Genomic DNA, 18,320 nt, shown 5'->3' with positions numbered 1-18,320 from the left:
CCCTGTTTCCCATCCCCCACTCCTTCCTGTCCTCCCAATCTCCCCTGGCCTCTGTTCTTGAGCCTGGCACACAGTTCACCTCAGTCTGCAAACAGGCCAAGTGCATCCCTCACCACCAGCCTGCCATTTTAAGCTTGCAACAGCTTGAGAAGTGGGGCCTATCTTTATTTTTGTGTGTTTGTATGTGTGTATATGAGAACGCACATGTGTGTGCCTAAGTGTGGGGGCCAGAGGTCAACCTCATGACACCATCCACCTTATTTTTTCTCCTTTTTTACTGGATGCGCTCCCATTCAGCTAGGCTGGCTTACCAGGGAGCTCCAGGGACTCCCCTGTCTCTACCTCCTGAGCACTGAGGTCACATGTACCCATTTTTGTTTTCTTTTTCTACATAGTTTCCGGGACTCAAACTCAGGTCGCTATACTTGCATGGCAAGCACTCCACCAGCGGAGCTATGCCCCTGCTCCTTCTCTTTCCTTCTTAAAGCAATCCCACTGCCCAGGTCCCACCTCTCTTCCATGAGTCACTACTCAGAGGACAGGCTTTCAATGCAATGTACTACCTAAAAGCAACTGAGCAACTACTGGGGTTCACTGTATGGGTAAAAAAAAAAAACATAGCATGTGCTATGTGACCCCCCCCCCCGTTATTCTCCATTTCTTAGTGTCCTCAAACTCCTTTTCCCTTTTCCTGTAGGGCTCAGGTCATGAGCCCTTGGACTTCAGGAATGCTGTGGTCTGAATGTCTCGTGTCCTCTCGAATGCCATATCCTGAAACCTAAGCCTCAAGACACTAGATGAAGAAATACGGCCTTCAAGAAGATGCTCTCATAAATGGGATGACTGCTCCTTCGAGAGGACCAAGGGAGCACGTGTGGACGTGTCTGCAATTAGGATATACCTACAAATCACCTTTTCAGGAGCAGAGTCACCAGACAGTGGCAGACCTTGGTCCTGGACATCCAGTAAGTTTCCGCTGTTTATCAGTCACTGGGTATATAGTATTTTGACAGCAGCCGGAATAGAGTCAGACAGGACACTGGGCTGGAGAGTTTAACAGCGCTGCAACTAGTTCCCAGGTAGAGACAGGAGACTGGAGCCAGAAGGGCCGCTAGGCAGTAGCTATGGCCTTCAGTCTCGGCAATCACAGACCCAACAGAGAAAACAGCAGGGAGGGTGTCAAATACACTATGGGGCCAAAGATGACATGGACAGCCTGGTCATTCACAGAAAACTTGAACCATGACTGACTCAAGCGGTGTTTTTTAGAAATGCGTAGGCGGCAACATCAGACAGCTGCCAAGCAGGAAGCAGTCACTATGAGAAAACCCGAGGTGAGGAGTGGGGGCCTCCGGGTGTAGGGTCACTGAAGTAGGGCTTATAACTCCCTATTAAACATCCCTGTTTATGCACTGTTCATAATTTATAATGTTACCAAAGATGTGAAACAGAACCACTAAGCCACCTCCTTAAGCCTGCGTCATTTCCCATTAATCCTCTGGAAGCAACCTGCATGCAGTGAGGGTAATAAATGGAAGCAGTCTCTCAGCTGTTAACCCTCCATGTTCACAGAGCAACTAAAGCAGGGGAGGTAGATCCCACCCCTCCAGACTCTTCCAGACCCCTGCAGACCCCTCCGGATCACAGCAGCCTTCTCTCCCTGTCTCATGGAAGCCACGAAGGGCACCGTATCTCCAACAAATACATGTTGAGATTTCTCTATGTCTGACCTGGCATCAGAGAAGTTAAGTTTACTGTCAAGTGCTATTCACGGTCACCACATCCCCGTTGGGGATTGGGGCTTCTGTCATTCTGGAATTGCAGATTTCTCTTCCCTCTTTCAAGGGCTTCCTTCCAAAAGCAGTTTTGTTTGTTAATGCAGCATTGATTATAAATCCCCAAACCATAGAACAAATCTGAGCTTTTTGGCTTTTAAATTTATTTCCTTTTATTTTATATGCCTTGCCTGCAAGTACTTCTGTGTAAGAATGACAGATCTTGGAGTTAGAGACACACAGTGGTGAGTTGCATGTGGGTGGGTGCTGGGATTTGAAACCAGGTCTTCTGGAAGAGTAGTCAGCCATCTCTCCAGCCTCACAAATCAGAGTTTAAGATTCCTGGTCTGTAGTAGATAACTGTTCCTAGTCTTTACCAAGATGTTGGAAACAGGAGAGGAACCTGGCATCTCCCTAAAATAGTCTGAGTACTTGTGGATGTAGGGGAAAGCTAAACTCTTACTCTTGCATGCAACAAACAAACGGGTGTCCTCCCAAGCCTTCAAGAATTCCCAGCAGAACATCCTACAATTTAACTCTGTTCAGATGGTACCTGGAGATAGTTTCAGATCCCACAGATCTGATGGAGATGGTCTCAGATCCCACAGATCGGATGGAGATAGTCTCAGATCCCACAGATCGAATGGAGATGGTGTCAGATACCATAGACCTGAGCTCAGTCCCAACCCAGAGCAGTAGGCTACCTGTAGCCACTAGTCTTCTTGGTTTTAAATCCAAGGTTTGATGACCACCTTCTCAGGTCATTTGCTGGAGCAGCTCACAGACTCCCACACAGTGGCTGGCTTACTAGCTCAGCAAAGTCTGCAGAGGATGTAGAGAAGTCAGATGAAGATCTGTCTCAAGGGAGGGTAAGACCTAAGAGGAGCTAGGTCAGGAATCTGCGTCAAAGACTCAACAGAGAAAGATGTTCCTGGCATCTTGATCATTAAGAAGTCAATCCCAGGAAGTACTAGCAAGGGTAATGAATGGGCTCCCTAAGAGGTTCAGGTGTTGAAGACTCAGTCCTTAGCTGGAGGTACTGCCGAGAGGTGACTGGATCAAGAGGGTACCGGCTTCACTAGTGAATTAATTCACTGATGAGTTCATAGGGAGGCAGGCTACATAAAGAACTGAGACCACACTGAAGAAAGTATGTGGACAAGGGCATGTCTTTGAAGGGGAATACCTTGACCCTGACCCAATTTCTTCCAATGAAGTGATTTCTGTATTACTTAATCTTCTGTTGCTGTGATAAAACACCATGGCCAAAAGCAACTTAGCAAAGAAAGGCCCCTAAAGAGACACTGAACTCCACTAGCAGAAACGATACTTTTTTACCAACTTCCCGACAGGGAAATGTGAGGCAAACAGGCTTGAAAAGACAGTGGTGGCAGGGGTAAACCAGGCACTGGTCATTCCCACATATCCTACTAATGAAGACCAGGAAAGACAGGTATAAATACAAGTTTTGTCCCCCTAAAGTCCAACTGTAACTCTAGTGATGACCACCTGCTTTTAGCCTTGAAAGAATCAACACAGCTTGAGTGAGTAAAGGTACTAAGAGTTGGGAAAATATGGAACAGTCACCAAAGGTCTTCGATATAACGCCATCTCAGCCAAGCTACCATCATTAATTGATTCTCATAAAATTACGGTCACCGAGGCTAACCCTAGTGGCAAAGCTTTCTGCTGACGAGTATGGGTGGGGAGGAGGACAACATGCTGAAATGAAAGCCTGGCATGTGCTTCCAATTTTAAAATAAATACATTCTACCAAGGGGTGGTGAAGATCCCCCTCTCTTTTTTGTAAAGGTCACATCTGGTAACAGACAATTTATCAAAACTAAGGAGCCAACATCCATGATGTTAACCAGGACTGTATTCATTTTTCAAAGGCAAGCTGGATCTTCAGGTCTTCCATTTCCTGGGGATTCACAGCTCTAGCAACAAAAGCTATGCAAAGGCACAGACCCCTCCTCTAGCACATGGCATCTCCTGGCTTCCTTGAGGGTCTCCCATCAAACCTACCATGATGGTGTGTTCAGGAAATTTGGATCGGACCAGTTTCACGAACTCCACAAAGTGTTCCGAATACCCGTTGGCCACATCCAGGCAGATGAACTTCACCTGCGGCACGGCTTCCAAGATGCAGCTCATCTTCTCCAGATCATTCTGCCCACTGCCTGAGCTCACGGCTACATGCTACAGCAAAGTGAAGCAGAGAAGGTGTCATGAACGGCTGTATTCAAAGGAAGACGCTCCTCCATCCAGCAACCCTCAAGGTTTACCCTGAGCAGACACGGAGGCTGTGTTCAAGAAACAAACAGCAGCAGAGGTAAAAGGAGACCTGCTCCTTCCATGGTCAACCAAAACTTCCGGTTTTCTTGCCCACCCTTGACTTATACCTATCCCTGAAGCTGGGACTCAGCAACAAAACCTCCCAGCAAACACATTTGGAAATATTCAAGACCTTGTCCTCAGCTTCTACTCAGTTTTCTCAAGCTTGCTGTGTAGAACTTTTGTGCTGTGCAGCTACTGATGCAAACGTATCCTAGGGGGAAACCTTGCAGAAGGGCACCATGGGACGTTTCCAGAAAGAACAAGTGAGAACAACATTTACAGGTTAAGGACGTATGTGGCTGGATATGGAATATGCCTCAACTGGAAGTGGGCGGTCAGTGATTCTCTTCTACCGACTGAGCTCAAGGGCAGTCTGAGCTACACCATATACTAAATGATTGTTAGTATTGTCAACTTGAGAGATTCTAGAATGACCTAGGAGTCAGGCCTCTTGGGCATGTTTTTGGGAGATTACCTTGTGCGCAGTAATTGAGGTGGGAGGCCTGTGGCATCCTGGGATATATGTAAATGGAGCAAGGGAGCTGAGCAGCAGCATGCATTCATCACTCTAGGCTTCCTGACTGTGGATACATGTGACTCGCTGCTCCAAGTTCCTGCCACCTCGACCTCCCTAGCCTGACAATCTGTACCCTTGAACTGTGGGCCACATTAAATGTTCCCTTAAGTTGCTTTTGACAGAGTATGTCATCACAGAAATATAGGGAGAAAAACTAAAACATCATGTCTTAAACAAGTAAATAAAACCAGGGCATGTAGAGACAGTTCAGTGGTTTTAAGTGCTTGCTGCTCTTACAGAGGACCCAGATTTGGATCCCAGCATCCCACACAAAGGCTTACAACCATATGTAACACCAGTTCCTGAGGATACAACACCTTCCCCTGGCCTCTGTTGGTACTAGGCATACATGTAATGCACCAGACACATGCAAGCAAAGACACACATAAAAATAAGTCTTTTTTAAAATCTACACCCAGGTTGATGTCGGATTTTTGCTGTTTTGTTGTTATTAAGCAGTAGGATGCACTACCTAGCTTCATAGCATTTGCATTGTATGGGCCATTTACAAGTCATATAGAAGTGATTTAAATCTATAGGAGAATATGCATAGGCTATATGTAGATTTATCTGCAGAACTTGAGCAACCAAGAACTTTGGCATATACAAAGACTATGGAGAGATACTCTGAACAATACAGCAAAATGAAAAACTTTATATCGAGCCAGAATTATTTTATCTCCTAAGCTAACATTTTTGTAGTGGAAGCCCACACCTAATTAAATCATAGTGACAGCAGCAGCAACCATGCCAGCACTGAAAATCATTATCTCATCATAAATGATCTGCCCACAACGAGGCGGGCCCAGACCTCACTGCTGGATTTGGCTTAGAACCAGCAGAATGCACTGGATAGGAACTCAGTCATCTTATGGGAGGGCTTATAGATATCATTTTAAAACACCCATTTTCTTAGAGGAGCAGGGATACAGAGACATAGCAACTCAGCATGGAAGTCACCTAGACTGGCTAATTTTATGTCAACTTGACACATGATACAGTCATTTCTGAAGCGGGAATCTCAGTTGAAATAATGCCGCTACCGGACTGGCCTATAGGCAAGCCTGAGGTACATTTTCTTGATTGACAATTGACACAGGAGGGTCCAGATCACTCTAGGCAGTGCCACCACTGGGCTGGTAGGCCTGGGTGATATAAGAGAGTAGGCTAGGCAAATTCTAAGCCAGTGAGCAGTACTCTTCCGTGGTCTCTGCTTGCTTCAGTGCCTGCCCGTCTTGAGTTCTGACACTCACTTCCTTAGATGCAGGACACACTGCACATTCTGGAAGATGAAATGAACCCATTCCTCCACAAGCTGCTTTCTCACAGCAACAGAAACCTTAAACTAAGACATTATCATGAGTGCACAATGATTTTTAGCATGTTCAGTGATATCGTTATTATAGAACATTTTACTGGTTTCAAAAAGGATTTTAATTTTTTTTAACAGGTACTGAATCTAGGGTGTCATATACTTTTGAATCCTTATAGATAAATCCTGGCTGAACTGCATCTCAACCTTCCTTTTCCTCCTCATTACAGAGACAGGTCTTACTCAATTGCCCTGGCTGCCCCGACCTTGAGTTTCCCTTGCCTCAGCCTCTTAAGTATCTGAGATTACAGGCTATAGCACCAGGCCTGGCTCCAGAGGAACCTTAGGCATTACTCTTTTAATTCCTTCCTCCTGCTTCCAGGCCCAGGTAACCATGTCTCTGAGTATTCGCCCACCATGGGCACTTAGCATCAGTGAAATAATTCTTGTTGGTTTTTGTGTTTGGTTTGCACTTAGCAAAATGTTCTCAAAGTTTGTTCGCACTTGAATATGAGTCAGTACTTCCTTCCCTTCTGTGGCTGAACAACAGCCTATTGTATTGACAGATCATATTTCATTTATTTGTTCATCAACGACACATTTTAGTTGCTTAGTTTACATTTTCTACTTTTGGGCTATTGTAAATATCATGAGCATTCATGAATAAGTCTATGTGTGAATACATGGTTTCATTTCTTCTAGAAATAGAACCGCTGGGTCACATGGAAATTCATGCTTACTCTCTTGAATGTCTTAGTCAGGGTTACTATTGTGGTGACAAAACGCCATGACCAAAGCAACTGGGAGATGAAAGGGCTTATCTGGCTTCTGCTTCGAAGGAAGTCAGGGCAGGAACTCAAACAGGGCAGGAACCTGGAGGCAGGAGCTGATGCAGAGGTCATGCAGAAGTGCTGCTTACAGGTTTGCTCCTCCTGGCTTGCTCAGCCGGCTTTCCGAGAGAACCTAGGACCACCAGCCCAGGAATGGTACCACCAATAATGGGCTGGACCCTCCCATCAATCACTACCTAAGAACATTCCTACAGGCTTGCCTACAGCTCTATCTTATAAAAGCATTTCCTTAATTGAAGTTCCCTCCTCTCAGATGACTTAGCTGTGTGAAGTTGACATTAAACTGCCCAGCACTAGGAGTTTTTAGGTCATTGAGAAGGCAGCCTCAGCACCTACACGCCTGCCAACTACACATGAGCACTCCAACTTCTCCACATCAACATAACTCACATTCTAATGACAGCCATCCTAGTAGGGGGATAGAGTATTGAAATAAAAGGCAGTTTGTTACAATTAGGACCCCTTGTCTGTAGCCAGGAAAAGGCACTTAGATTGGGTTCACCTGGAAACCCCTGACAGGAAGCAAGGCCTTCCCCAGGCTGTGGTGACGGACGCTTTTAAAGGCGAAGCTGTCCTCACAGGGCATCCTGGCATTTGCTAAGACCCCACGAGGCAGGTTTCCTCAGCAACGCTCTGGCAGCGACCCACCAGCCTCCAAATACTTTTGACATCAGGGAAGACTTTTCTTCTCCTCGGCCCTTGTCACTAAAACGCGTCATCATCGTACCTGCAGACACTTGGGGTGGTTCTCCGCAAAATGTCTCCAGTCTTCCAAGGAGTAATGCTTGTGAACGGCTGTAAACATGGCGTGCTGGGAAACAAGATAGCTTGTCAGGAAGGAGCCAGGGAAGAAGGCCCTCCACCTGCCTGCAAGATAAGCCCCAGACAAAACCATCTGCAGCTGCCATTCAGGCCTCATTTGCTCTGAATATGTTCCTAGCAGCCAGCAAGCAAACCAAGGTGCATGCGGTGAAACAAGGGATCACAGAAATGCTCTCCGGCTTCGATAGGATTTAGACAATGTGTGTTCAGCCAGGGAGAGTCTGCCAAGAGACAAGAATAAAGGAGCTTTTCCACCCAGCTGGCTCACCTAGTTTTTGCCCACACCCAAGGCAGGTCAAGAACACATATGTAGACGGTCCCCCAGACCAGGAGAGTGACCATCCTAATGCAAGCTTCTGCTCAGCCAAACAAAGGACCTTGCCCTACACCCAAGGCCTCCACCAATACATAGCCTAAATGCTTTTTGCTGAAAGCTAGGAAGGAAGGGGATTATGTAAATAATAACCCTACATCTTTGGCTATTGAACCAGACTTGATTACCATGGGGCCAATGCTTTGCTGACACCATGGAATTCTCAGAACAGCTTTGAACAGAATTATTGTTGTAAGAGAAATGGGACTTAAAAGAAGTTAAGAAATATATAGCAAAGCTGGGTAAGGGGGCCACACCTAAAACTCTAGCATGTAGTTCCCTGAAGGCTGAGATTGGAAGTCTGGTGGCCGCGGAAGACCAGTCAGAGCTAGAGGGCAAGATGAGGGGCATAGGCAGAGGAGGAAGAAATAATTCATTTAGCAGTCAACATCAAACGTCCCTCCTCTGAGGCTTCCTCTCTGACTTCTGAGTCACCCCACACCTCCAATGCCTTACTCTGAAATTCTGACTCCCTTAATTCACACTGTCTGCGGATCCTAAAAATAGAAAACTCACAGAACCCACACACGGCGACCTCTGCCAACGCAGGTGATGGCATTCCCGGAGAACCTCCCAGTGGAAGTGGGAGGGGCACGGCAAGCTCCAGGCTATTCACGGATACCACTCAAGCACACAGACAACCCAGACTTGGGTATTGCTCCCTGAGCCCCACACTCATTTATACTGTTGATTGCTATCAACGATAACTATAGCCAGGCACCTGAGAGAATCAACTTCCACAGAGGAAAGGTTCATTTTGGCTTGCTCTGTCAAAGGGTCCTTTGCTCTTGGGGCTGTGGTACGCCAGCATATAATGGCGGGAGTACAGAGCAGACCAAAACCGTACAGAGCAGACCAAAACCGTTCACCTTATCCCCAGTCAGGGAGGAAGGGCGAGAGAGGAAGACACTGGGGACCCACACTCCCTTTCAAGGCCACTCCTCTAATGACCTAAAGACCTCCTGCCAGGCCCCATCTCCAGAGGGCTCTACCACCCTGGGAAAATCCCTTTAACACATGGACATTCAGAACACTTGCTCCTGCCACAGCTCCCGCCACAGCGTGCACGGAACATCATCACGAGCAGTCATTAATAAGACAAGCAAGGATTGGGAGGGAGAACCACCACATCCCTTTAGCAATTCATTCATTCGCCTCAGACCCCTCTCTGCAGACAGTCACACGACAATCCTCAGTCAGGTGGATGACCTCCAACTCCATTTTCTGAGTTTATAATTTGAGACTCTCTTCCCCCCTCCTCGCCGTTTGATAACGAATCCAGCGCCTCCCGCAGTCAGACCTGCCACCCACAGGGAGCTGCTTTTCCGACTAATTACATTTATCTGCGCACTTGGCAGACAGGACGAGCAGAAACAGACACACATCTCCACGCTCATCATCAGGAGACACTCTGGTCTCCGAAGTGGAAGATTCTCACCCCCAACACACAGCTCTGTGAGGCAGCAAATACCTACGACTGGTGTCCCTCCATTTCTCCTGAGGCCAGGACACGCGTCAAAAGGCACCCTGAACTTGCCTTGCGGTCCATCCATTTTAGAGATGTGTCCGGCAGATTCTGGACTCACTTTGGGGTTATATCCTGCCTCTCTACTTGACTGAAGGCCCTGGGACGAGATGTCCCTCCTCTTTTTCTGTCTGCCTCAATTTCCTCATCTGCAGAAGGAGCCTACCCCCACGAAGTTATGATAAGAATTGAGAGATACATTACAGCATAAACAATAGCACCTCCCAACACAATGCATTATGTGCTACATGCAAAGTGGCTGTCTTTGTTTTAAGGGGATGGGCCTCTCCAATATGGCATTCATCCTGCTGTCTAAGTTCCTTTTGAAAGCCTAATTTTTAAAAACATCACAGGTATCTTCACAGAGGAGACAGAGGTACAGCTAGACCATTTCACAGAGGGCAGAGTTTATGTGTGGCCTATCTTCTGACTACAGAAGCAGGAAAGGCATGTCCCTTGTAACAATCAGACTCAGCAAGGAATGACTCCAGACACCTGACGCACACACAGCCGAAAAGCTGAGGATGTAGTGACGTAGTTGAGTTCCTACCTGTGACATTACCACAGCCATCTCAAATGTCCCCACAGTGTCCATGTTGGCCACAATGATGGGAATCCCTGAGTAGGTCTGCTTTGAGTTTCTAAATGTAAAGGTTCGCTCAAGATCCACCTGTAGGCAAAAGAGAAAGAAATGAGAGTAAGCTCTTTATGTAACGCATGCAGGATTCCCAGTGTTCAGAGCGGGTGGGGAGGACACCAAGGATGGGTCTGTCCCTCAGTCCCTAGATTCTCTTAGGGCTCTGACCCAGTGTTCCACGGACAGGACAGCCCCCAAGAAAACCAAGCAGCAGGCTATAGCCACATCCAAAAGCAGTGGCTATACCCACTGCCCCCACACACCCAAATAAGTCACCAGATATTCTATGAATCCCAAGATCTATGTGAGATCTTTCCTTCAGCAGCCTCCCAATATCTCCGCCACCTTCCTTCCTCACCTTGTCTCACTCTGGCCCTAAGCACACATAGACACATTATTATTTCCCCCCACTTCCAAGCACTGGAGGGTGTTGGGATATAATAGTTGAAGATGTGTTAGATTTGTTTATACTGTGGAATATTTAATGATGCAAGGATGTGTTGTTGCATTCTTCTATGCTGCATTTGTTTAACTCTGTAAAGCTGTGTTACTTTGCCTGTCTAAAAGACCTGACTGGTCTAATAAAGAGCTAAATGGCCAATAGCTAGGCAGGAGAAAGGATAGGCGGGGCTGACACACAGAGAGAATAATTAGGAGGAGGAGTCTAGGCTCAAGAGAAGAGGGAAGAGAGAGAAAAGAAGGACCGGAGGATGCCAGGGGCCAGCCACCCAGCCACATAACCAGCTGTGTTATATAAGAAGTAAAGAATGGTATACAGAATAGAGAAAGGTAAAAGCCCAGAGGCAAAAGGTAGACAGCATAATTTAAGAAAAGCTAACAAGAAACAAGTTAAGGCCAGGCATTCATAAGTAAGAATAAGTCTCCAGATGTTTACAAGCTGGCTGGCAGGCCACCAAAGAGTAATAAAGAAAAAAATCACAGAAGGGCCCATTCCTCTTCTAGGGAGATCCATCCACTCTTCCCAAACAGCAGTGACCTTGCTTCCTGCTCTTGCCAGGCCCTTCCCATTTCACATTCACCTAGAACCACACTCCCAGCACTAAGCCACAAACCCTTGATCCCTTTGCCTTTCAGGCTCCAGCAGCTGGTTGGTAATTATGAGAGCTGGGAGGGAGATATAGTGCAGCCATCTGTTTCTGCATAGAAACACTTGTTCCTCTGACTTGCAGACAGCTGCAGGGAGGACCCACCAACTCTCCTGGAACTCCAATTTCAGTGCGCACGTGACTATGAGCTGTCAGGAACCCAGTCTGATGTTCAGCCAGGACTGTGGGCTTAGCAGGATGGTGTGCCAGAGCTGGGTCCTCGCAAAAAAAAAAAAAAAAAGCTGGCAGAAGTCAGGCAGTGGTGGTACACGCCTGTAATCCCAGCACTCGGGAGGCAGAGGCAGGCAATCTCTGAGTCTGAGGACAGCCTGGTCTACAAAGCAAGTTCTAGCACTTTTTACACAGAGAAACTCTGTCTCGATAAACAAAAATGAACAAAAAAGCTGTCAGAGTCAGAATTCCCCTTGTGACCTGGGGCAAGTTTATGCTTGAGATTATCACAGAGTAGCCATTCCAGAGACTCCATTTCTCAAATTCATGTCTGCCTGGGTTTGACCAGTGGATACCAAATGAGAAACTGGAGGATGCTGGAGGGCAAGGGTAAGGTGAGATCTAGAACCCTCTCCTTTGGGCAGCTTCTGCAGGGCTGCTGCGGCCCCTTCAGATCTGTCCGTGTTCACTCCTGGTTCTAGTTTTCCCAGAAAAGCCCATCCCCCCCCCACACACACACACTCACTGCCACCCTAGGGTGCTACTGCCAATCTCTCAGTCGCATCAGGAGGAATTCTGGTAGAGATGCCTCAGTCAGCATGAGAGCCTTAGTTAGGATCCCCAACCATGAGGAGATGGGAGGTGGAACCGGTGGATTCCTTAAAGCTCTTAGGCCAGGCTAGTCTGATAAACTTAGTCAATTCCCAGACTTTGTCTCAAATAAAAGACAGAAGGACCCTAAGGATCCACCACCTAAGATTATCCTCTGACCCCATATATGTCTGTGCACACACACACACCCCACACACGCACTGTGGGTTAATAAATCTATTGTTTGAAATATTCTGCATCATTCATTCCTTTGACTGGACCTGGACCCTGGAGGTAGGTGTGTGGCCAAGGTGAACTGACAAGGAAAAACTTGAACTTTAGGCTTCTAAAATAATTTAGTTTTACATGGACCCTGGTTGCCTGAGGACCAGCAATTGCCATTTGCAACTAGTATTCTCTAAATGTTTTTGTTCCATTCCTTCCAACTCGCACTTTACAGTCTGAACTAAGTGGAAGCACACTGTGCTGTATCCCAGAGCCGTTACCCTTATTTGTTTTCTTGCTTCTCCAAGTCCGGAAGGCTTCCTGGCTAGCAGATGTCATAAAAGGGCTGTGCTGGCCCGAAACAGCAGTCAGCGAGAGGAAGCGAGACGCTGTAAGTCCATGAACCTCCCAGGCAGTGTTCACCCCTTCCTGAATGTCCTCAGTAGGAAAGCAGGTCCTGCTGACACCCTGCAAGATGACTGAGGGAGGCCCCTCCTGGCAACTCTGCACTATTAACTGGCCTTCCTGCTCTTTGCCCAGACTGAAAACAATCAGAATTCCTGGTCTCAAATACTCTTGTAATTCTGCCCAAGATGCGTTGGAGGAAAGAGCCTCCGTCCCCACGAGATCACAATGGCTTTTTCTTGGCACACCAAAACCTATCTACATCACACACACACTTCACAGAAAAGGGAAGCTTTGACAATGAACCCTTCGCTGCCTATCTTCACAAGGCAGGTTCTTGGGGCTGGAGGTGGGGAGTTCAGCAATAGAACTTGTATTTAGCACATGCCAGGCTCTGCCAACAAACCTCTCTCCCCCAAAATGACACAAGGCAGAACCTTCCCAATACTGAGTTCTAAGAATGAGAAATGAAAGTATCTGCCCTAACCTTATCTACCCAAAACACACACACACACCCAAGACAGTCCACTCGCTCAGAGAGATAAATGCTATCCTCCAGCTTCCCTGGCCTTTACTCCACCACAGCGGCTGAATGCTCCAGATACAGCATCTCCAAAGCCCCACTCAGAACGTAGCAAACTCCCCTCCCGCACCCTCACAATAGCTTCTGTCCTTTTGGGTTAGTCAGTCTGATCATTACCGAGCATTCTGCAGGTCTAAAGTACACACCGCCACCTTTCTGAGCAGTTCAGTGTAGTGAGTCAAGCTCCAGGAGTCACTTCAGGAAATATGTGCTAACCTCCGCCACTACCCTAACAAAAACAGTCACACCTGGACAGGACAGGAAGGGACCAATATGCGGTGGCACAGGGAACCGGCCCTGCCTCCTACCCACACTTCCTTCCCAATTCCTTAAGGACACACAAGGCAATGCCTGTATGTTAAGCTCCTTAGACACCAACCAAGGCATGGCCAGAAACAACTGCCACTTGGCTTGGGGTAACAAAGGGTACTCTAGAAGCATGCCTGGCCTTTGGGAAGACATTCTGGGAAACAGTCCACAAAGGCCCCAGGATCAGATTGAAATCTCGTGGGGAGGGGCCTCCAGTGCGCTGACACCTGGAACGGGCCTTCTGGATGCTGATGTGGCCCAGGCAGCTTCTGCATCAGATAGCGCACACAGCTCAGCACCAGTGTGAGCCACAGTCTCTGAGTGAAGAACGCATCATTTGTCAGGGTAGTGCTTCCCACAGAGAAAGCCCTCTTGATGAGCTCAGCAAACATGTCAAGACTGCCCCAAGCTGCATCCATCAAAGCCTCTGTGTTGGAAACTGTGTATTTTTGGAGTGTCTCCCTAGGTGAATCTTCTGCACTCATGACTAAGAACAAATCTGGGCAAATCTTCTAACTCCACAAAGCCAAGTTTACATAGGCCGTTACGGGTTGAATTGTGGCTCCCCCAAATGACACCAAAGTCCTAACGCTAGTACCTGTGAACGGAACCTTATTCAGAAATAGGATCTCTGCAAGTGGCCAAGTTGAGATGAGGTCACGTGGGGTGTGGAATGGTTCTTCTCAAAAGGGGAAACACTTGGACACAAACGCACTGAAGGAGGACAGCTTACAGAGGTGACGTTGGCTGAGGGTTAGATGGGACATTTACATGCCAAGGAGAGCCAGAAGTGACCGGCAATCCAGCAGGAGCTGGGGAGATGCGTGGGGCAGATGCTCGCTCCATCTCACAAACAGCTTTCCGGAGAAACCTACCGCATAGACACACCTAGGTTGGGGGGCTTCCAGTGTGCCCAGCTGGGAGAGAAAGCCTCTTGACCGAGTGGCCTCTTCTGTAATTCTGTGTCATAGCAGCTCCAGGACACAGTGTCAAGGCAATAAAATAAGTAGTGACAGAAGTCAGACTAAAACTGGAACCTCCTTTCTTCTGTATAGTCTCTCCTCCCTGTCCTGTTCTCTATTCCCTATGGGTCGGACTGTTGCAGATGGGGACCGCTAGCCCCATCTCTCCTTAATGGTCCAGCAGTTATTATGGAGCTGTTAGCAGATGGGAGGGCGTTTGCATTTGCCCTGTCTTAGGACAAGCGGGTGGTTCCCTGCTGCGAAAACTCTCCGGTATCCAGCTTTCAAATCCCACATTAATATGTTAAAAAAAAAACCAAGCAAGCAAAATTCTCTTGTTGGCTGGGGCAATGGTTCAGCCTTTAAAGTGCGGGCCATATAAGCATGAAGATCCAAGTTCGATCCCCAGAACCCAAGAAAAAAGTTGGGTATAGCAGCACATGTGTAACCCCCAGGGCAGGGTGTTGCGGGAGGTCCTTCCACTCCTCCAGCCTATAGCCGCTGAGAGAGCCTTGGGGAGGGGAGAGGGGGGTGGAAACCAACAGAGATGCTTGGAGCTTATTGGCCAGACTAGACTGGTGGGCAAGTTTCAGGCCAATGAAAAACCCTGCATCAAGATCTTTTTAAAAAATAAATGATTTTAAAAAAAAGGTGGACAGTGCACGCACATGTGTGCACACACACGTACATGAACATGTACACACAAGCAAAATTCTTACTTAAGAACTGGGCTTGGGTGGTAAAGCCAGGACTGGCTCCCCTGGAAGGACACAAACCCCACGTGTATCGGATAAATCCAAAAGTCTTAACGCAATCAACCCATCCTGGGGCGCTTAATTACAGGACAACAGAAGAAACACCGAGATGGAACATGAGCGAGGCTAAGGTGGTTCCTTGAGCAGTGCCAGGCAGGCAAGTCCCATTAGGTGAGCTCATCCACCAGGCAAGAGGCTCCAGCCCCAGGAGGCTAGCCCACAGACAACTGGAAGAGCCACACCACTTAACACTTCCTCACAAAAGCTACCGCGTGAGGACAATCCTCAAGGGCACCAGTCCTCGCTGGGATGGGTATACACAGATTGCAAGATTCAACCCATGCGTGGACATTAAGAGTGGCAATCAGCACAAATTATAAAACCAAATGAGGCATGACATCATACCGTTCACATAAATATTAATATTGTACCTTCTCCTCAAGAGTCTTCCTAGTTCAGAAAACGCATAGATCCTCGCTTTGTGCCGATAGATATCTATTTATATATAAGTGGCTAACACCTAAATAAATTTTAAACAAACATTAAGAAAACAAACAAGCAATGAGGCCGCCAGATTATTAACCCTGGTCTGAGTTTAGTTACTTACTGGCTACCAGTTTCTCTAAAACAGTCCAGGTGTTTTCTCTAGTGTTATTTTTGTTCCAAAGGCTTGCCTGGTTCTTTGGCACCTGAAAGTACGCGATGAAGGACAGGCCCAGGGGCATCTAATCTGGGTGGATAAGGGTCCATTACCCCCACACCCCCAACACACACCACCACCACCACCACTTCCTGTCTAGAGCAATTCTGGTTCCAAGCAGCCTATGCCCCAGCTTAGGGAAAGTCACTTGGTTCTACTTGTTCATTGGCTAGCGCAGGAGGCGGACCTAATTCGGTAGCAACCCTCAGCTGGCAGCTGCAGGCATGGCAGTCCAGCCTGGGCACCTGAACGAGTTGTTTGCTGAGGGGATTTATTTATGGTCTTGTTTGCGAAGCAAGAGGGATGGGGCGGGCTAACTGGCTTAGCTCCCCCGTGTTTACCCAAACTCAAATCCAGTCCTTTCAGGTTGTTCCTCCTTTCCTCCTCCCACCCCCCTGAGAGTGGCTAAGCCACTGTCCAGGAACACTACTTCTCCAACCGGCTCCACCTTTCCAGAAAACTCTGTATCCTTTAAGGTCTGACCTCGGCAGTCTCCCGACTCCACCTGTTCCAAGCTTTCCTCTTATTATCGCACAGCTAACTCCCAAATGGCCTGAATGACCCTCACCCCAGCGTGTCAGTTTGCCTCACTCCGGGCTGGGGCTGCAGACTGTCTGGTACCGCAGAGTGACACCAAGAAGCAGGTCCCCAAGCTCAGCACCCGCAAGACCATTTAAACTCAAAAAGAAAAATCTTAAACTTGAGTGCTGGGGGCGCCCGGTTTTTATTGTTTTGTTCTGTTGTTTTGTCATGTTCACAACATTCCACCACAGGACCTAATGCTAAATCAGCAGAGCCAGGTCCCAGCACCAGGAGACACTGCTCCGAATCCCGAGAGTCTGCAGTTGAGTTTCTTTTCCTTTCCATCCTAGCCTCACCGTTTCCTCTCCTCCCTGAGTGCCCCTCCTGAGAGCCCTGCCTTCTAAAGTCACCGGCTACTTGATTGGTTGATCTTAGCTGCTCTGCGGTTGAGTCTCAGTGTGAACTTCCCCAAGCCCACCAACGGTAGACAGACGCATTTATAATTCCAGGCCCAAACTAGGCCCCCTTGTCACTGACCCTAAAGACAGTTCAGGTGTAAGAGAAAACCGACTGGCCTTCCCCTTTCTCAGAGCGGGGAGAGGGTGTGACAGCTCTGCCTCTGGCACAGATGAGGCACCCTGTTCCATCCCCTGCACCCACTTCCCCCTTGCCAGCCCCGAAGGCGGCATGCCAGCGGCCCCCACCTCGGCTCGGCTCTTGAGGCTGCTCCGCTTAGGTCGCAGCAGAACATCCTTGAAGTCGAGTTTAAGGTCTGCATCTATGCGGGGCATGGTGCTGGCGGTGTGCGGTGGCTTCCTGCGGCGGAGGCTGATGCCGGCGTCAGCCAGGAGCTGCGGGGCGCGTGCGTACAGCGGCGCCGGGATGGCTGTGCGCAGACCGGTGCTCCGCAAGCCCGGTACGTACACGGTGTTCTAATGCCGGTGTGCTCCGAGCCCCCGGCACGATTCCACAAGCCTGGCGCCCCTAGGGCGCGCCCCGCCCCGGTCTCTAAGCTCCGCCCATAGCTTGCTCTCCTGGCTGAGCCCCTCCTCCAGGCCCAGCTCCCTCTGCCTAAGCTCAACCAGCTCCTTCTGCCTGAACCTAGCTGTGAACCTGGACTCTGCCCGGCAGGACCCTAAAACCTCTCTCTGGGCCGGGGCTGAGCCGCGAGATGCGTGCGAATTAGAGGAAGACAGGAGACAAAGTCTCCCGTTCCCTAGAGTGTATCCTAGTCTGACTCATTGAGGGGACCAAAGGAGAAACCGGGGAAGGGGGGGCATAGTATGTAAACCAGGATGGCCTCAAAATCATAGAGTTCTGCCTGCCTTTGCCTCCGTGGTGCTGCCTCCTGAGTGAGTGCTGGGATTAAAGACGTGAGTCACCAAGCCTGGCTGTAGAATCTGACCTTTATCCACGGCAAAAATGTCAGGTCCAATGGGAACTCCCAATCCTCTCTCCGAGGGGGAAAAAAAAAGAGGAGGCCCACTGACTTAGTCGAAAATGACAGTCTGAGCTCAGCGCCCCCTGAACCCTGGCAGGGTAAACAAAAAGATAAATCAAAACTTACATGCAGCATTCCTCGGGGAAACCCCGAGAAAGGGTCACTTCCTTTGGTGTATACCTGTGATGAGCTAACTTCCAGGTGGCTCCAGCCCCTAGTAACATGCACTTCTTATGAGTGCCAAGACGCCCACGAGAGCCTTCAGGTTCTTCTCATCTCCCCAGCTCCTCCTCCACTATGCTGCATCCCAGCTAATCCACCCTCTGTCCTCCACAATG

The 18,320-nt window shown here is 48.5% G+C and overlaps 1 protein-coding gene across 1 annotated transcript in view; it reads right to left on the bottom strand.

The window, feature by feature from the left end:
* Gmpr (guanosine monophosphate reductase) overlaps nt 1-17,653 on the bottom strand; it is a 34,984-nt gene extending 17,331 nt beyond the window's left edge. Inside the window, exons 1-4 of the mRNA XM_005355103.3 lie at nt 17,246-17,653; nt 10,126-10,245; nt 7,583-7,666; nt 3,804-3,977 (exon numbers count right to left, since the gene is read on the bottom strand). Of these exons, the coding sequence (XP_005355160.1) occupies nt 3,804-3,977; nt 7,583-7,666; nt 10,126-10,245; nt 17,246-17,332 (465 nt within the window). The 5' untranslated portion in view covers nt 17,333-17,653. The remainder of the gene's footprint in view (nt 1-3,803; nt 3,978-7,582; nt 7,667-10,125; nt 10,246-17,245) is intronic.
* Nucleotides 17,654-18,320: the final 667 nt, after the last annotated feature.

This window comes from Microtus ochrogaster, chromosome 16 (genome assembly GCF_000317375.1).
Source record: "Microtus ochrogaster isolate Prairie Vole_2 chromosome 16, MicOch1.0, whole genome shotgun sequence".
Taxonomy (NCBI): Eukaryota; Metazoa; Chordata; class Mammalia; order Rodentia; family Cricetidae; genus Microtus; species Microtus ochrogaster.
This window is presented reverse-complemented; position numbering and strand designations above follow the sequence as displayed.